We start from the raw sequence: 27,318 nt of genomic DNA on the forward strand, positions 1-27,318 counted from the left end.
TTAAGTTATAAAAATAGTTTTGAAAAAATACTAACTTTTTAAGTATTACATTATTTTGCTAAGTGGTGTCCTCTCTTGGCAGGGTGCTACAAATGGTGTAGGAAAAATGGTTTAGGCTTTGTAGATGCTTAAAACAGGACAAATTTTTGATGGTGGAGGTGAAAGTTGTAAATCTAGTGGCTTTATAAGACCCTTTTCTTGCACGAGCAGGTGATAAGTCTAAAAGATGCAAACAAGTTTCTCCATCATTCAAGAATGAAGAAATGGGAGAAACATTACAAAAAGGGTGCATTACTTTGATAGATTGTAATTTTGAAGATTGCTTCCTAAAGTCGAAATAACTCTAGCCAAGTCAGTCATATAGTTGCTATGTAAGTGCAATTAGAGGTAAGAATCATTTAATATAGAGGTTCTAAATATGTTTTGGTAGAGGTGACGTTTAATTTGTCCGACCCTATTTTTAGGAACTTCAGTCTTTAATTCTTCGATTAAATATATCAAATACATGACAATAGTTTGTTCTGTTCGATTTTTTTTTTTGTTGAATTCGATTCTTTGGTATGAACCAGATATACTAGACTTATTTCTGCTTCAATATTTTGAATATGTTGACAACTCTCCTTCCTTAATTAATTAATATGAAGCCTTTTTTTTTTTTTTTTCTCATTTCCTTCTAGAAACAATCAACTAACGGTTAAACAAATGAACGAACAATAGCAAAAGAAAAGCTTGAAAGGAAGATCAGTCAGTATTTAATTATTAATTAAAAGAGAATGGCTGTCATTGTTTCTCAATTGACTTTTAGAAGTCTTCATTAGTCATACAATGGGAAACATATAACTTTCACACACAAAATAGTGCAGTTTTTCGTTTAACACAAATACCGGGTACCTCAAAATCTAAAACGAATTGAACTTTTTAAAAATTAAAATCGACAACGATCAAAGAATCGAAACTGAAGAACCAAACTAATTCGGTTGGGGTTCGATTTTTTGATTATTATGACCACCTATTGTTCTGTTGTTCAAACTCGATCACTGGTAAGAAGCAATTAAAATAGAGATATCTGAATATTGTCAAACTTGATGGCCGAAAACAGAATTTCAAGCAGGTACTACAGCTACAAAGTGTCTATTAGCTAAGCATCAAGGACTGAAAAAATAAATAAAAATAAATTAATTACCTTTACGTTACTTTCTCAGCGCGTTCGTTTCTGTCTCTATTACAGCGCGTGACTTCACACAGCCATACCAGCAAAAGATTGCCTTGAAAACAAATTATATTTGTGGGAAAACACAGCTGCCAAACAAAATTCCAAAAAAGAGCTCAAAATTATATCCATCCAAGACAGCTCAAAAACAACCCCCCTTTCCCCATTTTCTCTCTCCAAAACAAACAAGCAATCTCAATTCTCAAAGACCCCACAAATCTCTCCTTTAAACCAACCCACCCCTCCAAATTCCTCATCACCCCTAAACCCCCAAATTTCTCAACAATGCCTGCTTCCTCCTCAGGTTCACACAAAATAAACCCCCCATCCCCCCCCCTTTTTTTTTTAATTTGTATTTGATTCACCTTGGTGTAATTTCACTTTTTACTTTTTTAGTTGTGCAACAGATCCACGTGGTAATTGTTGTTGTTGTTATTTTGTAGAGACGAGGAATAGATGGAGGAAGCGGAAGCGAGAGCCATTAAGGAAACAGAAGAACCAACATCAAGACGACGACGTTTTTGAAGAAGACGATGACGTGGAAGAAGACATTGACCAACAGGAATTAATTGAAGACGAAAACCCTAATAACGTGGATCGAAGTTTTAACAACAACTCTGTTGAGTTGGTTTCGGAAATCAGGGAGCGAATTAGCGAGTTTCCTGTAGTGGTAAAGCGTGCTGTAACGCGGCCACATTCGTCTGTGGCGAGTATTGTGGCGATAGAGAAGGCGGGGTTGAGTGGGGAGACTAGGCAGAGTAATGGTGGTGGGGTGGTTTTGGAGAATGTGTCCTATGGCCAGCTACAGGCGCGTTCGTTTGTGCCTGTAGATTGTCACGCGTTGTTGACTGAGGAAAGTGGTGGTGGTGGTTCGTATGTGATTACTCCTCCGAGGATATTGCCTGGTCGCGGTGTTGTTAAGCGTTATGGAAGTGCTGGGAGAATTCATGTTGTCCCTATGCACGCAGGTATTCATACAATGTGCTTATAGAGATATTTGTTTGTGTATCATTTCCATAGTTGACGGAACCTTTGTATGCTTTGGAGTATGCTGTTATAGGAAACAGAAGACATGTAATATAACATAACATGAAAAATTGGTTCCAACTGAAAACATGGCTGTTATAGTGAAATGTTGTTATAGAGAGGTCTGACTCCAAAATAGTTGTTTGTTGGTGAATATCGATTTTGAGCAGGAAAGGATGGACTATGAGTTAAAGTGAGTTGTGTAAGATCTGTGGTATGCCTTCTTTTTTGGCATTCTGAAAAGTTCAACTGTTGGAAGATTTCTTAATTGTACAGTAGAAGTTCTGCATTTTTTCTATCAGGATTTAACTAATTTTGGGAAATAAGGTAGTTGCATTGCCCAATGATTTGCCAACTACTTGTTTGCATTAGATTTGCCAACTCAAAAATAAAAGGAAAAAGATGCTTGTAAGCACATTAGATTTGCCAGCTCAATTGATCCTACTGTGTCTATATTAGGGTTCCTGTTTAATAAAGGTTGTTAGCTTTGTGTTGGCTCCCATCTTACTTAACGGGGCTTAGTTGAATACCGATCAAAGTTGTTTGAAATTTTTGGCGCCCCCAACAAATGTAAATAGGATGAAATGGTTAGCATGTCAAAGGAGATCATCTACCAAGTGTAGCCATAACAGCAGCAAAGATGATGATTTCTACTGGCTGCACTCGTAACTTCCCTATGGGGTAATGATTTTGAGCAAGAAAGGATGGACTATGAGTTAGATCTGTAGTATGCATAGTATGCCTTTTTTTTTTTCTTTTTTTTTTCCGCTATCTGAAGGTGTCGACTGTTGGAAGATTTCTCAATTGTACAGTAGAAGTTCTGCATTTTTCTGTCAGGACTTGACTAATTTTGGGAAATAAGGTAGTTGCATTTCCCAATGATACTATTATTAGTATTTCGACGGGCAATTATGATCGTTGGATTTAACTTCCTAATTTGTAGAACTTTAGGAGATGAAGCAATCTCTGACCCTAGCATCTAGGGTAATTGCTCCCCTATCAAATCAATGTGCCTACTGGCAATGGGACCTTAAAGAGGCGTGATATAGACACTTGTAGCGATTATATGAATTCCCTTCCACTTTCTTTTGGGTACTGCTGACCTTCCGGTTCAAAAATCATAAATGAATACCAAACCATAATGTTCATCACCAGGAGGAGTGTATCTTATAGAATATTTGATAGGTCAGAAGCTAAGTTGCGCGGACTCTTCACTTTCGATGCCGCACCCGTGTCGGATTCTTCAAAAATGCACTACTTTTGGAGTATCCGACACGCACCCGACTATATTTTTGAAGAGTCCGTGCAACATAGGTCAGAAGAGGTGTATGTGATATCAAGGAAAAATATGAATCTACCTAACTTATTAGCTAAGCAAAGCAAAGTAATACAAACTTATGAGTTACTGCAGGGTGAATAACTTGTCTTCTGTCCGACTTAATATCATTTATAACTTGGCTTTCTGCTTGCAGGATTTGGGATATTTCAACACACTGTAATTATTAACTTTCCAATCCTATTTAGAGAGTAAAATAAAATAAGAACTTGGAATCCTCTTTTGTACTTTAGACGTTACAAACAATCAAAAAAGAATCCTCTTTTCTACTTTAGTGTCCAAATCTAATGTAGGTGCCATACTTGTGGAATAGATGCTAGAGTAAACTTACTAAACTAAAGACTCTTTGTTTTGGTCCAACTGAACTATAGACATGAATGCTAAGATTTGCATGTGTGGAGTACAAACTCATCTTACTTAGAACCGTTTGGATGAGCTTATGCTTTTGACTTATAAGCCAAAAGTCATAGGTTAGAAATTCTAGCTTATGGCTTTTGGTTTATTTTTGTTGTTTTGGCTTACAAATAAGTGCTTAAAAACACTTTTCTTATTTTACCCAAACACTATAAAAGTGCTTAAAAGCTTTTCTGGCTTAAAAGCACCTAAAATAAGCCAATCCAAACAGGCTCTTAGAATCCTAAGATTAACCTGTGCCATTTTTTATCAAGGTTAAATTTCTTGCATGGGCTTTACCAAATTAATTATGCTTTTCTAAAAGGTTAAAACAATTACCTCTTGAATCAACCAGATTTATCTCGCGAGGTGAGCGGCAGCCGGCAGGTACCAATATTCTATAAAAGTAGTTTGCCTTAGGGCCTGTTTGGAAAGCCACCCAGGTAATTGGAATTGAGTGTAATTGGGTGTAATTACACAGTTTGGCCTGTTTGTTTGACCAGGTAATTACACAGTTAGGTGGGAATTGAGTGTAATTGAGAGGGTGTAATTACACTCTCCAATTCTCAAGGGGGGGCTGAGAATTGGGTGTAATTACACCATGTAATTACAGGGTTACTTTTTAGTTTATTTCTTTTTAATTTCTTTTCTTTTTTAATTTATTTTTTATTTCTATTATTTTTTTTAAACTTTTTTAATTTCTTTTCTTTTTTAATTTATTTTTTATTTCTATTATTTAATTTTTTCTTATTTTTACTTTTTAATTATTTTTATTTTTTAAAATATATTTTTCTTTTATAGTATTTATATTTCATTTCCTTTCTTCTCATTCGCAACCTTTACTTCTTGTGGTTCCATATAATTGCTCATATATATATTTTTTTTTTTTTTTATTTATTTAGCATAATCGTGTTAATATTCTAATTTTTGAAACTACATCTCTTAATATTAGAAAGAATGAGTCATTAACAAACTTGACATATAATGAGTGACGTTATTAAAGTAGAATTTCGTTGGGAATGAGGTTATAGACTTATATTTTTCCTTTCTTTTGAATTATAGGAGTATTTACTTATGTTACGTTGAAACTTACTTATGTAACGTTGGAATTTTACATAAGAGTATTATGTTAAAAAAAAGAATCTTTTGGATTTTGAATTCAGGTTATATTTTCGATTTTAAAAATATTTGCTTTAATATTATTAACTTGTTATTTCACATTGCATGCTGTTTATTTTTCATGTACAGTTGATAGAATTATTGTTAAACATTTGGATAATGCTGTGGCATTATATTTATAAATATTCTTTTTTTTTTTCAAACATCCAATCCCATGATGTTCTCACAAAAAAGGTATGCTTTTAAGTTTTATAATCAATTAAAAGTAAAATATTATTAATTTGAAATTGTATATCAATTTTTTTTACAATATTAGTTACAAATATATGATTATTAATTAACATATTTTCAAGAAACAATGTATTATTAAATAACTAATTTAATATCATTTATATATGCACATAATTTTTAAATATTAATTTTAAATTTTTATGATTAAATTTATTTTAAAATTAAACTAACTGTGTAATTACACATGTGCAACCAAACAGCACGCTTGTAATTACACTGTAATTACATTATGACAAACAAACAGGTCGTTGTAATTACAATACTGTGTAATTACTAGGCTATGTAATTATTAGGGTAGTAATTACACCAATTCCAATTACCAGGTGGCTTTCCAAACAGGCTCTTAAGGTCTTTTAAAATTCAGTAGTGCTTAATTTTTGACAAAGTTGCCTAGATTGCGGAGTGAATCTGTCTGAGAATAAGAAGTCTGTCTCTTGGTGGTTAGGTACGAAGAAATTCACGGTTTCTTCGATATGAAATACATTTACTTGATCAGAAAAATAAAATAAAATCACGGTTCTTAAAATGGTTGTATTTGGGATTTTTGAGAATCAGAATTCTTAAAATCATCTGGAAATGGCCCCAAGGACTTTGGTTCAGTGGTTAGACGCAATATGTAATATATGCATTAGGTTGAACTCTGCCGCAGTCAAAGGCCTGGTATTCAAGTTGGGAGGAAGGTAGATGGGGCAGGCTCATAGTTGGAGTTTTGAACCTATGCGCCAACTGGAGTCGGCTCAGAAGCCCGCAGGGAATTTTTCAATATAAAAGAAAATGGAAATGCTATGCTTGACAATTATGGTGCACTTGACTTGAGCACAGTACAGAGTATTTCTGGATACAAGCATACGTGCTGCTTATTTCTAGTATAGAGTAGCATTCTTGGATTTATATTTGGATTATATTCTCTTTTACTTTTGAGACTAGATGCCAGTTTAGTACTCCATTGCAGTACTTTTTAGATTACTCATTGATTTCTTCTCAAAATGAATGTTGTCTGTGTTGCTCATGGTTATCCATGTGTAGCTCAATTACTGTTTTAGATATTTATACTGGTATCTCATTTATGTATTATTGTTTATGGTCTCAGATCTCTGTCTAACTGACCCTTTGTTATCCCTCTGCAAGCAGATTGGTTTTCACCTAATACTGTGCACAGATTGGAAAGACAAGTGGTGCCGCATTTTTTCTCTGGAAAGTCAACTGAACATACACCCGAAAAATACATGGAATGTAGAAATTGTATTGTTGCAAAGTATATGGAGTCTCCTGTAAAGCACTTGTCAGTTGCTGATTGCCATGGGATAGTAGCTGGTGTCAGTGCTGATGATGTAACTCGAATTGCAAGATTTCTTGATCATTGGGGGATCATCAACTACTGTGCTGCTCCTCCTAAAGGTGAGGCCCCAAAAGATGGCACATATTTGTATGAGGACTCAAACAGTGATGTCTGTGTTCCAGTAGCTGGTTTGAAGTCTATTGACAGCTTAGTCCAGTTTGACAAGCCTAAATGTCGCCTGAAGGCAAAAGATGTTTATCCTGAACTTGTGCGTGACTGCGATGATGACTCCGATTTTGACAACTCAATCCGAGAACTGTTGTCTGAAATAAGATGCAATTGCTGTTCTCGGCCTGTTTCTCTCGCGTACTACCAGTCACAGAAGGAGGTATATCACACATCTACTGTTGTCTTTATTTGCTGGTTACGGATAAAATTGAAGTATCAGTAAATGCTTGTTAAGTTCCTCCAGTTATTTCTTAATGGAACAAATTTTAGAGGCATTATTTTCTATAGTGGATGGGAAGGGAGTAATTGCTTTGAGAGCTTTATGTATTATGTAATAGAACAATGTGTTGTTCGTTCAGTTTAAAGGATGTGTATGTGTAGTAAAAACATTCTCATTGCTTCAATGCGCAATAAGTTACTTTCTTGATCAGGGCGAGAGGAAGACCCATATCAGCATTTAGTCCCTTTGCTGCTTTTTTCTGGTAGAGAGATGTGGGGTTCCATAAGATCTTCTGCTTTATTTACTGATATGTGTCAGAGTTAGATTTAGCTGTTACCAGAGTTTCAGTAAAAAGGTTGCGAAAAGGTTAACAAAAGAAGGAAAAACATTAATGTAAGAACCTTTCTTGCAAGCCAAAAAGGATCTGAGTTTATGAAAATTTTCTCTTAGAAACATTGTTTGGGCTGAAATTTATGTGCGACTAAAAAGTTTGCGTTTCATTTGGCACATAGGCATGAAATTACATAACTTCTTTTGATGAATATTCTTGAGTGGATGCCTTCAAAGCTGACTTGCATTTTCTTTGACAGATTGATATTCTATTGTGTTTGGATTGCTTCCACGAGGGTAGATTTGTTCCTGGTCACTCTAGCTTGGATTTTTTCAAGGTGAGCTCTATGAAAGATTATGGAGATCTAGATGGAGATACTTGGACTGACCAAGAAACGCTATTGCTTCTCGAGGGAATGCAACTCTACAATGAAAACTGGAATCAGATTGCAGAACATGTTGGCACCAAGTCAAAGGCACAGTGCATCCTTCATTTTGTCCGCCTTCCTGTGGATGGTGCCCCATTGGAAAAAATTGAACTTCCAGGTGCATCTGGTCCCTCGAGTTCTTGCACGGGTGAAGATCGTAACCAATCGTATTCAATTTTGAATGGGAATCTTGCGGGTGAGACCGTGGACTTTCTCATTTCTCTTTATTATGATTACAACACTGAATCTTTAACATTCTTCCTTCATCCTTTTATGATGCAGGACCAAGCACTGAAAACCTTGATTCTGATAGTAAGTTTCCATTTGAGAACTCTGGAAATCCAGTAATGTCCCTGGTAAGACTTTGTTATAGTCAGCATGCTCTCATGAATGTTTATTTCTCTTTGTCATGTGAAGAGACTTTAGTTCCTAGTTTCTGCGACGATATCTGTTGATTCTTGAACAATGCTGCCTTCTTTTTTTGGGGTGGGGACACTTGTTAAGAACGCGAATATGTTTTTTGATTTCCATAGTTTGTTTCTCTTTTAGTATCCTATTCCTCCTTGTTTCATCTCTCTCTCTGCGTGAAATTGGGGAGGTACTACTTTTAAATTCTGCTTACACCAAAGATAAAACAAAAGTAAACAATTCATTTGATCGTCTGAATAGAACTTTCTTTGTCTTCAAAGCACCTCATATTCCTTTCCCTCCAAATGGACCACATACAGGATGGAATAGTGTACCGCTATTTCTTTGCTTCTTGTTCTTACCCTTGATGTTTCAGCTTTTCAGAAACCCAGTTGTCTTTCTGGGCACGCACCATTTAAGTCCCACCATCTTAACGAACAGTTGCTATAATTGATCAGTGATGTAGCTGTGCAAAAACAAATGATATATGCTCTCTGAACTGGATCCACAGAAAGAGCACCTGGAGCACAGTTGGTATCCTCTTTGTTTTTTTGTAAGTTATCCTGGGTCAAGCTTGATTTATGAGCCGCCAACCACGAGAAACACATCGCCTTGTAAGAAGCATTAGTTTTCCAGATCTGTTTCCAAGGACAAAAATTATCCTGAAGTCCTCCTGAAATCAAGCTATCGTAGTGAGATTTCACTGTGAATTGACCTCTGTTTTCAGCTTTCCAACTCATCGTTCCCTGGCACTGTGACAGACTTGGACATTTTCCACAAGAACAATAGTGGAAATCAACTTCAACACTTAGAATTATTTTTCATGCTTATCAACTACTTTTAATCAAACCTTCGACTCTTAAAACTACTTTTCATGCTTATCAACTACTTTTAATAAACTACGACGGACGGATTCTTAGTACCATCTCTCTTCAGATTAGTTATTTCATTGAGGTAGGTTGTTAGAGAACTAGGCTATCCTCGTTTGTCTAACTTGCAGAGGGGTCCCATAATCTCCTTATGGTGATTGGTGAGATAGTCGTCAACATAGGAGTTAGGAGGTGAACTATATATGAGAAACATTATGCAAGTCTTCCATGTGAGATGGTTGCTTAAAAAGATCTTTGACAATGCTTTTACCATAATGAAAAAAAAAAAAGATCTTTTACAATAGTAAAAATGTTGAAGCAATGAAACACGTATAGATTCATTATGATGCTTCTTAAAGAGAAGATTCGGAATTGAATTTGATAAAACTAACATGCCTGGTTATATTCCTTTTTCATTCCAAAAATGAATGATATAATCTCCAGATCTGCCCCATTTTGTATGGCCTTCTCATTTATTAGTGTCTTTCTTTTCACTTTTTAAATTTAAAGTTCTTATTTCAATATCTCTCTACTGCAATCTATTCACCGTTTCCTTTGACATCCTGAAATGATCTATCAGATCCCAAATCATGATCTAGTACCTTTCCACTTTTGTTGCGTTGCTGCATATGCAACTGTATATTGCTTGGATAGAATTAAACAAGGGAAGCCTTTGAGGCTCTGGACCTGGAAGTACCTGTTCTTAGGATCCAGTTTTATTAGAATATGAGACTTTTTCTGAGTTTGAGGTGGTTAGTGTCTTGATTCTCTTAACTCGTATATCTCTATCTGATCCCTTTTCCACTAGGTGGTGTGGTGTAGAAATTGCTTATATCAACAATTTCGTTTTTATACTTTCTCACCTATCCCTGGTCTTCCACATAACTTGTTATGTACTAGAATTTTCTGATGTATGTTCTCTATTAAGCAGCTATCTGGAGTACATTTAAATTGACTATGCCGTACCATCTAAAATATAGACAGTTCAGTGCTGATGACTCTTATCATGAGATAGCAATAAAAAGAAGAAAAGAGAGTTAGCTTTCTGTTGTTCTCTTATAATGAGATATCAATAAAAAGAAGAAAAAAGATTTAGCTGTCTGTTGTTGTCTGTAGGTTGCTTTTCTGGCATCTGCTGTTGGACCGAGAGTTGCTGCAGCATGTGCCCATGCATCCTTGGCAGCATTATCTAAGGATGATACTTTAAGTGCATCACGGAACATGACTCAGATGGATGGATCTACAGCAAATAATGGGTGTGTATTTTCTACTGCTCTTTCTTCGTCACTTCTGTATTTATATTCTATTCGGCATGCTAGTTCTATTTCACCCATGATTAATTATATGAAAAATTTGGGAATTTCTGCCATGCAGATCTGCTTGAAGTTTCCTCTACTTTAGTTGCTTTTACCATTATCAACACAATTTTTATCACCACTGATTAATGAATTCTTATATAAGGGTTCTGCAGTTCACTTTTGGTTCTTTGCTGGTTCAACATAAATATTGCATACAATAAGTACGTGAGTCATGACCTGGAGAAAAAACAAGATATGTAAGTGTGTACTGCACGGTAGAACTTCTAAAATAACAACAACAACAACATACCCAGTGAATCCCACAACGTGGGGTCTGGGGAGGGTAGAGAGTACGCAAACCTTACCCCTACCTTAGGTAGGGCGGCTGTTTCCGGAAGACCCTCGGCTCAAGAAAAGGCATATGAAAGGTTAGATACGGGCAAACAAATCAAAGCAATTATGAAAATGAAAACAATGAAAGTAAATAAGCCATTATAAACCAACAGATACTCGCAGTAATCAAGAGACAAGAAACTATAGAGCAATATAACTACTCGTAAGAAAGGATAAACGTGACTACCTACTAGCCTTGGTAGAACTTCTTAAATGCAGTTAAATAATCTTTCCTTATAAAGAAACTTCTTAAAGACAGCAAAACATGGGGAACAGTCTATTTTTGGTTTTATTCATTTAACTTGAACTTGAGTTCTTGACTCTCCGTCCATGTCCTTGGCCAGCAAACTGAGCACCTCACATCCCCATCTGACTGAGGCCTGAAGTCAGACCCATTTGGAACATCCCACAACCTTCTCTTCTTCGTTTTCAACTGCTCAAGTGTTTCTCCTCATTCTACCTTCTGCATTAGGTATTTTGTGCTACATGAAATCCTGTATTTCACCATTTTAATTGCTCATTCCCTTTTAGTCATCTCGTTACCTATCCAAAAAACCCCTATTAGTCATCTCTGTTATTTGCACACCCCCGTGCTTTGGGAGCATTTAAGTCTAAGAATCTTGTTGGCTGCATCTATGTAGCTCCATTTTTGTTGCTATTACCGAGCTAGTTACACCTTGGAGTAACTAAGAGGACACTGATCTTCTCCAGTTATAGAGATACGAGCAGTCCATTATATGCACAGGTATACAGTATGCTAAATGGAAGCAAAGGGCACATCTGATAGCGATTTTTTAGTACATAATTAGTTATGTCGCCATGTTATACTTGCTCTGCCACATAACAATCCTAGCTGCATGGAACTGGCTTGCAAACCATATTTCTGTCACCTGTGGTAGGGAAACTATGGTGACAGAACATGTTGCTTTGCCTTTTTATCACTAAATTACGAGATGCAAGAAACTGGGTTGCATGCTGCCACATGTATGGTTTTCTAATTGGACACAATTACATCCCTAGCTGTGCATATGCTGGGTTGCATGCCTTGCCTCTTAACTGTCACCTGTAACAGATACTACAATGGCAGAACATGCAGCTTTGCCTAATGCTTCATTTTTTTCCCCTTGATTGAACACAGAAGGGGCTAATGTTATATGTAAGTGGCCCCCATGGTACTTAGTAAATGTCTCTGCTCCAGGGTTCTACTTGTTGGGTGTCCTCCCATTGTTTGTGCAACTGGGTTATTAAGTTCTTCCATATGATATTCATTGTTTCTGTTAGATATTGGTTATATTTTCTCAAGAAATCTGCAATTACTGTAATCCTTACCTCCTCCATTTTAAGGGCAAGTAATATAGGTAAACCAGAACCTTAGAAAAGATGAATAGGGGAAACTTTGATGTGCATGATTCGGGAAATTTGTGATTCCTCAATTTTTGGGACAAGTGATATAGGTAAACCAGAACCTTAGAAAAGATGAATAGGGGAAACTTTGATGTGCGTGTTTCGGGAAACTTGTGATTCCTCTAGCACTACTCTTTCCTAGGGTTACGCATACATAGTACTTTACTGGAAACCGTTTGAAACTGAATTGCATGCTTTCTTGGTTCTTCGGTTCAGTTTCATTTTATGATTTTGTAAATTTGATTCTTTGGTTTGGTTTCATTTCTTTTGGAAAAAAGAAACACCGAAATTTTGGTTCTTAGGAAAAAACAAATACAATTTAGAATGATTACTCTTCTGTCCATGCTGCTGGATGTGTAACTGCCTGATTTTTACTTGTATCCTTGCAATTAGATTATCTTAACTGGTTTCACATGGACTTAAAAAGATAGTGCACATCTTCTGTCTTAACTTGGGTAGTGTTTGCCCGAGTGATTAATATCGACTTTCCATTGTAAGTTTAATTCTATAAAAATACTAATGTTGCCATAAAATCTGAATTTACTATAAATGATCATACTCGCTTCACTTTTACACAAATCTAATGGACTCTAAATTGAAACTGATTTCAACTACAATATATCTTGAACTAGAAGAAATCAATTGACTTATTCTTCTTATAATGGGAGGCATATATTGATATTGGGAGTTTGCTGATAGCACCTTTCTTTTTTCCCGGGGGCGTTTCAATAATACCTTTCCATACACACAAATTTATCTTCATTGATGCAAAAAAAATAAAAAATTGACTTATTCTTTTTGATCGATATAAAGAAATCAATTCACTCATGGGACATGCGTATTTCGCCTTTGATGAACTCTATGAAACAATAAGCTATAATATAATTAGTGATAAAGAGGTACTTACAATTCCTTTCCTTAGTTTAGACTTTAGAATTCCTCTTCATCCTTTCATTTCAGGTATCAGTAGCTTGAAAGAAGAGCAGAAGTAGCATTTTCTGTTACGAAAAAGAATAGGCCCTTACCCGAATAGAAAAAATTATAAGCCCAATAAAAGTCCAAAGTTTAGAATAGGCACAATCCAAAAAGGCAAATCGAAAAAACTGAATGAAAAAGGTTAACTGTGAACCATACCTAGCTTTCGGTTTGTTTTGGTTTAAATATTTACACACACACAAATAAGGCTGAGTAACCGAATTTACCCTATTTTTCTCACTGTTTCTTTTGTTGCCGACACTGCTTCTTCTCATAGAATAATTGAAGGACCTGATGATGTGTGGACAGTAAGTGTTTTCGTCTCCAAGCATGGAAGAAAGAGACAATAACAGATCTCTTATGGATCAAATAACTTATCAAAAGCTGTCCTGCTCATTAAGCAGCTATAGTCATCACTCTGAAGCTAAAATGGCACTAACACTAAAAATTCTACTTTGGGCATTAAGTCAGTCTTAATGCTGGAAATTTTGTTTCTTTCTATTGTTCATGTGCTTGCCTATGCTCATGAATGCTTCAGTGGCATAGTACACTTTGCCACCGTGGGTAATGCATGAACCCTTACCCTATCATTTTCAGTCAGCAGTTCCTTGGCCAGTAGTGTAGAAATCATACGTCTCACATTAGCTGTAAGCTAGAATGAATCACACTTCTCAATTCACTGAATACACTCTTTTGATAGTTGAAATCATAATGCAATGTGATCCACATTCGATGAGGCAAAAGGTGAGCACCTTTTCAGTATTGAAATTTTGTACTTTTGGAAACTTAAATGAGCTTTACTATTCAAGTTTGGAGGCAGTCAAGTTTATAATGGTTTCATTCTCTCAAATACACAGCAAAAGGCGACTTCACTATAAACCAACAATAAAATTTAAATTTCATGTTAATACAAGGGTAGCTATTTTTTCCTTTTGCAAATATTATGAGAAAAAAACGAAGGATGCTTGGCTTCATGCATTTTGTTGCATTCAGTAGTTGGTAATACCACACAATGTATTAGTTTCGTGTGGAAATGATGGATGAAACATCTCTAATCGCCCTAGTAATCTGAAGGTACATACTTACCTCAAATCTTGCAGGACCAGTGTAGGAAGAATGCCTGGAAAGAGTGGAAGTCCTCATGGTGATGTTGGAAATTCGCATCAGCTAAAAGGTGGATGTAAATTTTGAACTAGTACTGTTCTTGTTTCATCCTTTAAAAACTTTCTAATATAATCTTCTCAGATGAAAAGTCTGGAGGACAAGGTCCACGGGGTCAACAGGATGCTGGAGGTGCTCCATTATCCACTGAAAGTGTAAGAGCTGCTGCTAAAGTTGGTCTTGCAGCTGCAGCTATAAAATCAAAGCTTTTTGCTGACCATGAAGAACGTGAGATTCAACGATTATCTGCAAACATAATCAACCATCAGGTGATCTGCTGATACCGTAGTTTGTGAACTTAGCTCCAAACTCCTTTATGTATATCCAATTTGTAACCTGTTAGATTTTCACATATCATTAGGTATTAATTGACCCCCTGTTGAGTCCATTTCATCCGCTTTCTTTCCCGTTTTGCTTGGTTGAGCTCTCTATTGCCATCTTTTACTTTTGGGCATTTGGGTTTTGCCAATTATAAGGGGCCTTTATGGGTGCACTACATACTCACAATGGGTCCAACTATTCTTGAAAGTTTTACCAAGGGGCATTATGTGCTGTATGATTGAAGGGTAAAAAATTTCAGTAGCAAAATCCAAGACCTGAGTTGAGATGGAATGGGCTAATTTGCTGAAACTTGAACGAACAGTGGGCTGCTGAACATTTTGAAGAACTGGCGCTTAAGTTTTTTTGGTTGGTAGTAGTTGATGGGATCCACTTGGGTCAAAAAGTTGGTAGAGTTTGGATTTGAAGAATTAGGGTTTGAGGGATGTAACCAAAGAGTTGTGGTTTGAGGTTCCGATGAGTTCATCACAAACACACCTTCTCTGGATGATATGGATCAATTCATTATGCCTCAGTCCTGAACTAGAGATCAACTATATGAATCTTTAATACTCTATTCAAGCACATTTTTTTTCATTTTTTTCATTTTCTTTTTAATAAAGACCCTAACTTCACAAATTGTGCAATAATCGTCACTGCTCTATTCAAGCACATTATGTTTCAATAGTAAATAATTTACCTCACTAGGATTTCTATAACTGTCACACTTATATCTAGATTTTTTGGACTTCTGAAATAACATTTCTGCATATGATTTTAGGTTTACCTCGTTTCCCTTGTATCACTTCAATCATCATTTTATCCGACCGACCTAAGGATTGGTGCATAGGAAGGTCCGCATAGGACATGGTCAAAATTGTTTATGTGGCCTTCTCCGTTTTATTTTTCAGCTACTTGTACCTTCTGTCGGATATAATCATTTCTAATTATGTCTAATTTTGTTTGACCGCTTCCATAGTTCCATCTTTATTTCTACAACATTCATACTTTGGATGTGCTGTGCCTTAAAGACCGACACTTACTCCCATATAAAATTGATGAGCGTTCAATAGAACTTGTCCTTCAGTTTGTTAGGGATCTTTCTGTCGCATAGCGATTTTCCATTTCAACCATCTTATTCTAATTCTATATGTTGCATGTTTATCTGACATGAATCTTTTCTAGAAGATTTGAATATAGATTTCTGAATTATCTGCATTTAGGCACCACAAGGCGATCTCATCTCTTACCAAGCATGTCTGCTTATCATCCTTAAACCCTCGCTCTATATGGTGTTTCTTCATAGTTCCAATTTTTGTTTGACTCTGTTCAAAGTTTTATCAAAAAAGGGGTTATATATTGTATTTTTCTGTTTGGGAGGGTTTTGGGGGGGGGGGGGTGGTGGTGGTGGTGGTGGTGGTGGTGGTGTGGTTTAGCGTCCTACTAGATGAATTTGGTAAAAAATGATTAAAATTTCTATGTGAAGAAAATGATAATTTGGCCTAGTTCAACCCTCAGGGGTTGGCCTGGTGGTAATTGGCTTGAGCTTTGGGGTTTGCTCCCTTTCAAGGTCGAAACCCACTGGGTGCAAACAATTTCTGAGGGCCATCGGACTGGGGTAAAACCCTGAATTACCCGTGGTGCACAGGGAAACTCCTTGCCGAGGGCCTGTGCACCCCCGGGATTAGTCGGGGCTCAAAGAGACCCGGACACCCGGTGCTTAATAAAAAAAAAAAAATAATTTGGCCTAGTTCAACCCAAAAATCCATTCCCTCAACCAATGTAGGACGTTGTAACACACCTAGAGTTGGTCATATGCAGTGTGGACAACATAACATGGGATAAACCAAGAATAGGGATGGGTCTTGACTAAGACTAAAAAGGGCAGCCCGGTGCACTAAGCTCCCGCTATGCGCGGGGTCCGGGGAAGGGCCGGACCACAAGGGTCTCTATGTAAAGAAAATTGATGTTGGGCCTAACTCAACCCAAAAGCTAGGTCTTAAGTTGAGGATTGTTCAAGACCATATAAGTAGACATCAACCCATTCCCTCAAATGACGTGGGGCGTACTAACATTATGATGACAACATGTGATGCCAGCAAAATAAATTGTTGATAAATTTCAAATTCTCCTTGGATTTACTAGCAAGTAACCCTTAGACACTATAATTTTTCTTGTGTTTGCTTGAAACCGTAGACATGACATCAGTGGCAAGTAACTTGAATAATAACCACTTCTCACCCGCATGCCATCTAGCCCCAAGAGAAATAAACGATATAAAATTCAAAAAGAGTGCAACATGGAAATAACCTGAGGAGAAAATGGAACGATAAGCCAACGAAGTTTGCCATTCTACTTACCAGTTAACTATAATTTTTTTTTTCCGAGAAAAAGGTAACTATAACTTTTGATATTTAATTTATTTTTATCATTGTTTTGTTTCATGTCTATTGCATGCTGCCATGCAGCAGATGGACAGTTTTGAGTCTGTTTTATTTACCCAGCTGTCCTTTGCTGGGGAAGGAAGGGATGGTAGTATGGTACTAACACTTTCTTTTTTGAGAATGGTAAAAGTAATACAGTACTAAGACTGTTTTATTCAAGTCCTGACTAGTTCCCTTATTGAAAAGAAAAAAGAGGAAAATTTCAAGTCCCTACTAGTTCATGTTTCAGGTTATGCTACATTTATTCCTTTTGTATCTTATCTCTGCATTGTTAGGGAAATTGTTGGTCTGGGAGCTTCTTTTGTGGATCTCTATGTTTTCATTGAACTCTGTTTGGTTAAGGATGGCTCTCTCTTGACCTTTGCTTTGCAACAATTTTGACTTTCTACTACTTTCCTCGTACATACAGTTGAAGAGGTTAGAGCTGAAGCTGAAGCAGTTCGCAGAGGTGGAGACCTTGTTAATGAAAGAATGTGAACAATTGGAGAGAACAAGGCAACGCTTTGCTACAGAACGTGCTCGGATGATGACAACTCAACCTGGTTCGGTTCGCGTCTCCCGACCAATGGGCGTGTCTGGTGCTGGTGCAGCAGTGGTCAGTAACACGTCAAATAGTAGGCAACAAGTTGTTTCAGGTCCTCCACAGCAAAATTTTATTTCTGGATATGGCAACAACCAACAAATGCATCCCCAAATGTCATTTATGCCACAACAAGGAATGTATGGATTTGGGCCTCGGCTGCCACTATCAGCAATACACCCATCCTCTTCAACACCCGGTATGTTTAATGCACCAACAAGTTCACAGCCTGCTCTCAGTCATTCAATGCTCAGACCTGTATCTGGGACGAAATCTGGTTTAGGTTGATTGAAGAGTGTGATTAAGCTTTGGATTTGCTTCAGTTTACTGATCAGTTCTCTTCATTTCGCAATTATTGGGGCGAGAGAACAAAGGAATTACAGTTGCATTGCTCTGTCAGACGGATTGAGACATTAATGAAGCCAATCGACTGAAGATGCAGCTCGGACTGACAGTGCATTGGCCTCTGATTACTCAAGCAGGAGTGCTCAAATTAGTTACTGCTTTATGCAGCTAAACTTAATTCATAGAAACAACTTGTATTATATTTCGGTTTCTAATGTGAAATAACACGCTTTTGGTAACAAGAAGTACGAGAACTAGGGATCTAGAAATGTAGTTCTGTGCAGTACAGGTAATGAAGATGGAGAAAACAGGCAATGGAATATTGACTGTCTTTAGGTACATGCCTTTTCTTGATCATAGAAGTCGTGTAACAAAATTGTTGTGCGGATTCCTACGTTTGTAGTTGTTTCGTAATGATGTCTAAAGTAATTTAGAGCCCGTTTGGATTGGCTTATAAGTTGCTTATAAGCTGTTTTCAGCTTTTTTGAGTGTTTGGCTGGCCAGCTTAAAGTCATTTTGTGCTTAAAATAAGCTCAAAAAAATAATTGGGCTCATTTAACTTAACTTATCTAAAACAGCTTATAAGCCAAAAAAATAAGTTAGACTACCCCAACTTATTTTTTTTAGCTTATAAGCTGCAAACAACTTATAGGCATAAGCCCATCCAAACAGGCTCTAAGCTTTGCGGTTAGACGACACTTGGCAACAACTATGCATCAGTTCCAAATAAGTTGGGGTTTGGCTAAACGAACCTGACAACATTATGCCTCAGTCCCAACAAGTTGGGGTCGGTTAAACCGCACCTGAGCTTCAATGTATAAACTCGTTCAACTTTAAGACGCTTTACCTACATGTCTAGTGTTCTAACTGTATTGAACTATTGATAATATAAGGGTATTGCTCACTCTGGAAACAGGGATAATAGTTACTGCAGTCACCAACATATCAACCAAATTCTGGCCTTTTCTCCACTGATTTTTATCGTTTAATCAGAATAAACCGAATTTCACCTTGTTTCTATATTACCTATTAAGTGCAGTGGTCGAAAATTGCTCACAGAAGGGGCGATTTTAGAGAATTATTGGTAAAGAGTTCTTTTCATCAAGAACAAAGTTCATTTGTACTTATAATGTTAAAGAGCCCGTTTGGATTGGCTTATAAGTTGCTTATAAGCTGTTTGCAGCTTTTTTGAGTGTTTGACTGGCCAACTTAAAGCCATTTTGCGCATAAAATAAGTCCAAGAAAATAATTGAGCCCGTTTGGCTTAGCTTATCTAAAACAGCTCATAAGCTGAAACAGCTTATAAGCCAAAAAAATAAGTTAACCTACTCCAATTTTTTTTTTATTTTTTATTATAAGCTGTTTTCAGCTTATAAACGACTTATTTTAAAGCCCATTCAAACAGGCTCAAAGTAATTAAACTGTTGTGATCACACAGTATAAGATGTACATTTAGTTTGAATGTGAAGTGTGTAATGTGTCGGGATGGTGTGGTTGGACAATAATCAAATGTGACTTTTGTGATGCTATAATACGTGAATTGAAATATTATAATTTAAATTAATTATTATAATTGTTATTATCAGTAAGAATTTGTTGAATAGTATAATTTTGTTGTTGAGAAATTAAATTATTTCTGATGGTAGAATCCCTTTGGCTCCTTTTACCAAACCGGATATGCACTACTGAACTGGAGATTAGAATCGTGGTTAGAAATATTGGTTCTGGGTCATTAAAACTAGGGGATAACAGAGAACATAGCACTTTCAACCCTCCGTTATCGGTAAATTCTAGTTTTGATCTTTGTGAAAATATGATGAAATATATATAATCTTCAATTTATTAAAATATGTGTTTTAATCAGTTTATGTATGCAATATGTTACATTTAAACTATTTTTAGTAGTATAGTAGCCTCAAATATGAAGTAACAACACAAACTTAACATAACATATGAGTAGTCTAATGATATGATGTTGTATGATTCGTTAAGTTTGTGAAGATTTACCAGCAGAGAGATTACAAGTGCATAATTTAATTAATTAAAATAAATGTGTTTGGTCAAATATCACAAGGTCCAAAATCAAAATGTACTATTGGTTGGTTAGCGAGTTGAGATATTTAAAAACCGATATCCGATAAGCCGAATCGTTAAACACAATTATCCAACCGAACCGCAACCGATAACGCAACTGCAAAATTGGTTTATTGATTTATTGGTATCGGGTAATTGGTTAACGGATATAGGGAATGGTTTGGAATTTTATGGTTAGCGGCTTAACGGTGCGGGGGACGGTTTCCTCATTTTCCCTATCTGTTTAGCAGTTAACCCGTTAAGAATAATTAAATTATAAATATATCCCTATGTATATAAAGTACTAAAGATTAGAAATACTAATACTAATCTTTGAGCCTAAAACTCATTTTTCTTCCCGCAACATGGTAGCAGTTTCTCATTTTCCTTTTTGCTTTGCCTGGTGTTTGTTTCTGATTATCTCATGTTACCAACTAGAATCATTCAAAACATTTTTAAATCATTCAAAACATTTTTACTTTCCTTGGATGTTTCTTCCCTTTTCTATGGTGAAGATGAGAACGAGATAAAATTATTAGTGGTTGTTTGAAAGAAATAAGTTTTCTTATGGGCATTGACACACTTTAGTAGGAAAATTTAATTCGTATTTCCAATAATTTAAAATCATGTGTCCCAAGAATACCTACCATGAGTAATACTTCCATTTAAATCATGCGATGTGAAGGAAATAGAGTCAAATGTGAGTTTGCAACCTATACACTATCAATATTGAGCCTTTTGTGTTTTGATAATTTTGTATTGATGCAATAGTCCGAGCAATAGAAGGAAAAAAAAAATCTCATATACTTTATTGATTAACCGATAAACCGACCACTAACCGACCGTTAACCGCTAAATTCACACCAAACCAACCGATATCTTATTAGTTGGTTAGCGGATTGAGATATTTAAAAACCGATATCCGATAAACCGAACCGTTAAGCACAATTATCTAACCGAACCGCCCGATAAGCACCCCTAACCGATATATGAATGGGCATAAGTCCAAATTCCCCTTAAAACAATAAAATAAAAAAATTCAATCATCACACTTTGAAGTGAGTATACATGATGAAGTCTTTGAAGAATGTAATGTTAGAAGATGCAGATTCAACAGATATCGTCACTTAGTATGTCACGGTGTTGTCTTTTGAGGTTGGAGAATTTTGCTTCTCTAGTTAATGTAATAATATTGTAATTATTTTGCTAACGTAGAAAAAATGAAAACAATAAAAAAGAAAAAAAAAATTCAAAAGTGACATAAGCAAGGAAAACTTGGTCGACCTTTTGTAGGCACCGCTGCTCGAAGTCCAGCTAGTTAGTCACTCATGGGTCCATTCATTGTTATGTACTTTTATTTGTGGTTCTTCTGACTTTTTACTATTTTTGGCATTGTCCGTTCGTTAATGATTAAGGTTGATGTCGGCAAATATTGTAATACTGAGTAATTACTCCTACTTTCTCTTATTTTTAGTTTATTTATTATTTATAAGTGGTAGTCTGTTATAAATCGTAAATGCAGCCACCCGGAGTTGTGGTTTGTTTGTTTTGTTTTTTTTTTTTTTTTTTAAAAATTTGTCTCGCTAAGCCATTCGTGTGAGCGTGTTTCGTATGAAGCAAAATATTTATCCAAAAGAAAGTGTATTTCACTATTCAACACTCTCTAAAATTTTGGATTGAACTATTAGAGCAGAACATAAAAAAAGATTTGTTGGTGTTTGGTTGCTAGAAAATGACTTATTTTTGGAAATTATTATTTTCCTTCTTACCCAACGCACCTTATATTATCTCAGTTGGAACTATAATTATTCTTTTTCGGTTCAAAACTATAATTATTCTTTTTCAGTTCAAGTTATTATGGTAATCTTGGCTGTTCAAACTTGACCTCTTTTTTTTTTTTTTTTCCTTTCGAAAATACCTCAAGGATTGTTCTTTGACATGCAAATTAGTCGAAGATAGGAAAATTCTTAGTAGGGAGCGCTTCCCCCCGACTGGAGTACTACGCGACCTGAATTTTGATGTAGTTGGGCTTCAATGAAGGTACCGAACACCAGGTGGAAAATAAAAAAATTAGTCGGAAGATGGGACTAATTTTTACAACGTAACTACTATGAAGAATGTCTAATTAGTCGCATTTCCTTTTTGTTTTATGTTCGTAGAAGATTAAGCAACGACAATCATTTCGAGTATGAATCTTAACTAAATAAAGAAATACGTAACCAAACAGTACAAGTTTTTGTCTAAAAAGTCGTCATATGATTCTTTTTGATGTCTTTTGTCGCTTAAAATTAATAAGAATATTAATTAATAAGACACTGGTCAACGTAACCCCTTGTTCCTTTCATACTATAAGCTCGTTCTCGTGCCTTTGACAAAATTTCACAGCCTTGACTTTTTATTCATTACTGCCTATAAAGTCATTAGGAAGATCAAACAAAGAACTTTTGATGATTACTTAAATTGAATGATCCATTCATTTCAAAATTAGCAGTTACCACTTATAAAAAATTGGAATTAGTTAGGAACGTCGTTAATTCGTTGCTAAATTGTTCATAACTATTTTTTTTTTTTTTTGATATTTTGTCGCTAATCGGTTGCTAAATAGGGCTAGCGACGAATTTTGTTGTATAACTACGGAATTTGTCCATCACTAATTCCTGGTTTTTAGTAGTGTAAAAATTATACTAAATCAATCAATTTAATTTAGCAGTTAAAAATTGCAATGAAGTATATATAATTTAACCACAGTCAATTAGTGATAAATGTGTATATGAAAGAAACATATCTTGGATTCATTATTGATTTGATATAAACACTTTTTACCATTTGAGGGAGGGGAAGAGAAAAGAGAGAAATAGAAAAGAGAGAAAAAAAAAAAAGAGGAAGATGAGAACATATTTTGGTATTCGTAGATATAAACACTTATATTTCAGCTACTCGTAATCTGGACTGATTTTAAAAAAAATCCTTTTGGAGTGAGATTCTGGTTATCATTTGTTTGACGTAAACTAAAAGGTACTATTTCAGTTACTGTAAATGATAGTAAACCTATTGTTTCCTTCGAATATAGGTTACGTTTTCAAATTCCAATCAACAAGTGAAACTTCATTTTCGAATTATATGAAGATATTAAACGTAAAAGAGTGTCCGTACGAGATTAGAATGAAACCTTGTTCTATGTGTGGACGCACACATTTTGCTTAATTCACAAACTACAATATGTATCATAAGCATCTGGCTATAGTTCAGTTGGAAGAGTGAAAATAATAGTATATTATTTTGAGAGATTTTTTAAGATAAAATTGGAGTTCTCATAATTCTAAGGCGTAGAAACAGTAAAATGTTTAAAGTATATAACTAAAAATCAATGGCAGAGCCAGAATTTCTGCTAAGAGGGTTCAACAAATATAAAAAAATAAACACACAAGAAGCCAAGGGGATTCAACATCTGTTATATATACATAAAAAATAATTTTAACATTATATTTACAGTGTAGTTTTTCACCGAAGGGGGTTTTGAAGAACCACTTGGCCCTGCCTAGCTCCGCCCTGCTAAAAATTTATTCAATTATGAAAGAAGTGTATGTATATATATGTATGTGTGTGTGTGAGAGAGAGAGAGGGAGACACTGATCTGGATAGACTTTGTTTGACTTTAATTTCCAGTGTAAAATTTGTCAGGCTGCCTTAAATGTTACTAGTAGTTATTTGACACTTCAAGTTGGTTCATCAGGCAACAACCCTTTTTAGCATTTATTGGAACAATAATTGTTAGTCAATCAGTCAATTTGATGGGAAACTTATAAAATTATTGACTGAAATGATGTCTGAACAATTTTTTTCTCTATTGAGGAAGAGATAAAAAGAACATAAAGAAGTCCTTTGAATAACTTGTTGCATCCATATACGTATAGTAGTACTTCAATCAATTATTAGCAATTTGTGATATAAAGTTTAATTTCTGGTTTGATCTCTGAAGTCTGTTTGGCTATTGTGTAACTTTAAAATCGGAGGAGAGGAAATCATAAAAGCTCATACGGGATTCTTAGAGAAATATTAGTTTGGATCTGTTTATCTATATAGTATGCTAACTGCTAACTTTATCACAGTTTCCAATTATATATCGTAATATACTTTTTTTTAGCAAAGGACTGATATAATTTAAGTGATTTGAAGGTCAATGGGCAATGTAACACAAAATCAACAAGTTAATTCCAAAGTGTATATGATACTTAACCAATTATTTCCTTTGAGTGTTAGTTTTCAAATTCCAATCGACAACTGAAACTTCTTTTTCGACTCATATGAAGAAATTAAAAAGTAAGAGGGTTCCTAAAGAAGTTGGAGTTCCAATTTATTGGTTAGCACATTTTGCTAAATTCACAAACTACATTTGGAAACATTATGTTAGTTTGAGGCATTTTATCTGAAGAACATTAGTGAACCATCCAATTGAAGTTGGAATTTTCTAATTTTATGAAAACATTAAAGTAATATTCTACAATATTTTTGTTTGTTTTCTCTGTTTATTATATTTTTATTTGTTTTGTCTGTTAGGAATTGAAATATTTGTATGGCAGTGGGATGGACATTGTGTGTTTGACATCCAGTGGATGATTGTCTCGATGCCTCAATGGTTAGTTATTTGAGAGTCCAATTTAGGTCATCATGTAATTTTTCCTTTTTTTTTTTTTTTTAATTAATTGGTAGTCAATCGATTCGAGGGAAAATTCGAAACATATTTCGTATAAGAGGTGTACAGATATGATATCTGAACAATATTTTGTATTACAAGATAAAAGATGAAACACCTGCACTAGTCTTTAAAGAAAAAGGTCGAGTTGCATCCATAACTAGGTCTTTTTTTTTTTTTTTTTGTGCGCTAATTTTTCCTTTTTAGTAGAGTGAAGGATCCTTCATTATTGATCTTGCCCTCTTCACTGTTTGAAGAACGATCCATATCCAAGGAAAATCAATCACAAAAAAAAAAAAAAAGAAAAAAAGAAAAAGAAGGTTCCATATACCGTGCAAAATATCGAGTTATTTTTGTTTTCCACTAAGGGTGTGTTTGGTATGAAGGAAAATGTTTTCCATGATTTTTTTATTTTTTTTTAGAAATATTTTCTTGGAAAACCAACGGGTTTCTTACTTTATTTTTTATTTTTTGGTACGTAAACAAAAAAATATTATCCCAAGAGCAATTTATATGTAATCTAGCAAAATACCATGGGGTGCGATGGGGTTGGGAGTGGGGTTTGGGGGTGGCGGGGATTGGGATGGTCGGGAGAAGAACCAAGTGAAGTTGGAATGTCACTTAAGGAATTTGTTTTTTTCCTACTGGGAAGTCATTTTTTCTTTCATTTTTAAGGAAATTATTTTCCTCGAGAAAATGTTTTCCAAAACATTTTGACCAACCAAACATGAAAAAATTAGAAATATCCTCTTTGGGGACTCAATTAATTAATATGGCACATAAAATTCTTTAATTAAAGGGAAAACGCTTCCTATTAAGATTCTTTTTCATTCTCATGACTCGAATACGAGAACTTTGATTAATGATTGAAGAATCCTTATTTATCCTACCACAATCCTTGATGATAGAAATGTCGAGTTATCATAATATTTATGGAGACACGAGGCTTTGATAGTAAATTTATTAAGAACACGTATTACACTTAGCCTAAAGTTTAAGAAATGCATTATTTGTTTCCAACTTAAGGCCTAAGGTATGTTAAAACAATATTCTTTAGTTCTACTTATTAATGTTTCTATATCCATGTCCTATTATGAGCACATATATTTGCATGTGAAAGGATTTTTAAATGCGTGGTTGCATTTTTCGTTCGACGTTAATTTAGGAAGATTTGCATTTTTAAATGCGATTCAGATACATTTGCATTAGGAAAATTTATTTCATGTTTAAACTCATTTTACTTACTTTATTTGGGTTTTCACTTATTTCTATAATCTTTTTATTTGTTTGTGAATAATACTTACTAAAAATTATTGGATGATTGTATTTACTAAGTTTTAACCTAATTAATTGGCTATAGCAAACATTGTTCCACAAAATTAAGTAGGTGTTTGGCCATGAAAACCAAATATTTTCAATTTATTTGGTATTTTGAAGTTGAAGTTGAAGATGGAGTTGTGTTTGGTTAGTTTTTGCAAAGAATATTTGGTTGTGTGAATGTGTTAAAAGTGAAAAAACTAGCAAAAAAAAGTGAAAAATTCCAAATACAACTTTTTTATGCCAAAAAGTTGTATTTAAAATTTTTATGGCCAAAGTGAAAAAATATTCCGGAAAAAGTGAATAATTCTCATGGACAAACGGGCCTTTAGAGAAACTCTTTGAGCGCCTAGAAGAATTTTTGAAAAGGCCTAGGTTCTAGCCATACCTTTAATGAACTTAATTGTACTTTTCAAATATATCTTCTTCTTGTTGTAAATATTAGTAATGGATATCCATTTAATATACTTGAAAATCATGAATACTTGGTCACCAAGTAAACTTGACAACCAAGAATACATGGCCTCCAAGCTATTATCATGTTTTTGGCCACCATTTTTCTTCTATAAATAGGAGGTCCGTTTGATGAATTGATAGAGCAATAAAAATCTCTCTCCCCCAGCTTCTTTTGGCTATATCTCTTGTATCATGTACATTTAATATTATTTTATAATACGTTATCAGCACGAGACTCTGCCATCTCGATAAAAGCCTCGAAGATGCAAGAAGAAATTCAAAGCCACGATTTCATTATTCATGATGAATCAGTTGAAGTAGAAGTAATCATCTGTTCTTCTATTTGGATTATAAAGCTACGGAGAAAGCAACCCATATATTGGTCACTACTGTCAGGTAATATCTTTCATTAGAAATCATGGTGCTTTACTTGATATGCTAAAGATTAACATATTCTGGTAAGAGCTAATCGTTGAAACTTGTTTTTAAGTGTTTGAATGATGTAATCGAAATTTATTTTTATATTCCATTCCACAATTACAAGTTTTCAAAGACGTGAAATTTGCTTCCGAAAAGCAATAATGCAAAGGGATTATAAAGTGAACAACAAGAACAAATTCACTTAAATTCCAGCAGAATTTGTGATATAACCATCGAATGTGGTAATTATATTTACTTATGTCTATAAACACCAGAAGTGGTAATATTTTCACAGGCTTATTGC

The 27,318-nt window shown here is 35.0% G+C and overlaps 1 protein-coding gene and 1 non-coding gene across 3 annotated transcripts; both read left to right on the plus strand.

Annotated features, from left to right (window-relative positions):
• The first annotated feature begins 1,354 nt into the window (after positions 1-1,354).
• LOC132641516 (SWI/SNF complex subunit SWI3C) lies at positions 1,355-18,469 on the plus strand. Of its 2 annotated transcripts, none has more exons than XM_060358545.1 (9): positions 1,355-1,514; positions 1,654-2,178; positions 6,507-7,042; positions 7,693-8,056; positions 8,143-8,216; positions 10,254-10,393; positions 14,308-14,381; positions 14,453-14,637; positions 17,540-18,469. In XM_060358545.1, exons 1-9 carry the CDS (start codon positions 1,496-1,498, stop codon positions 17,996-17,998), a joined length of 2,376 nt encoding a protein of 791 aa, XP_060214528.1. In that variant the 5' UTR covers positions 1,355-1,495; the 3' UTR covers positions 17,999-18,469. The 2 variants fall into 2 exon arrangements, with proteins under 2 accessions (XP_060214528.1, XP_060214537.1); XM_060358554.1 differs by having other exon boundaries at positions 7,693-8,008.
• On the plus strand, positions 12,853-12,981 carry LOC132619431 (small nucleolar RNA snoR83). The gene has a single exon (XR_009574718.1). It is a non-coding gene; the product is annotated as a small nucleolar RNA snoR83 (small nucleolar RNA).
• Positions 18,470-27,318: the final 8,849 nt, after the last annotated feature.

This window comes from Lycium barbarum, chromosome 1 (assembly GCF_019175385.1).
Source record: "Lycium barbarum isolate Lr01 chromosome 1, ASM1917538v2, whole genome shotgun sequence".
Taxonomy (NCBI): domain Eukaryota; kingdom Viridiplantae; phylum Streptophyta; class Magnoliopsida; order Solanales; family Solanaceae; genus Lycium; species Lycium barbarum.

Bases quoted from the DNA above. Each gene is read 5' to 3' on its own strand.
- LOC132641516 (XM_060358545.1), top strand. The intron at 2,179-6,506 runs GTATTCATACAA...CTCTGCAAGCAG, and splicing joins TGTTGTCCCTATGCACGCAG to ATTGGTTTTCACCTAATACT. The intron at 14,382-14,452 runs GTGGATGTAAAT...TAATCTTCTCAG, and splicing joins AAATTCGCATCAGCTAAAAG to ATGAAAAGTCTGGAGGACAA.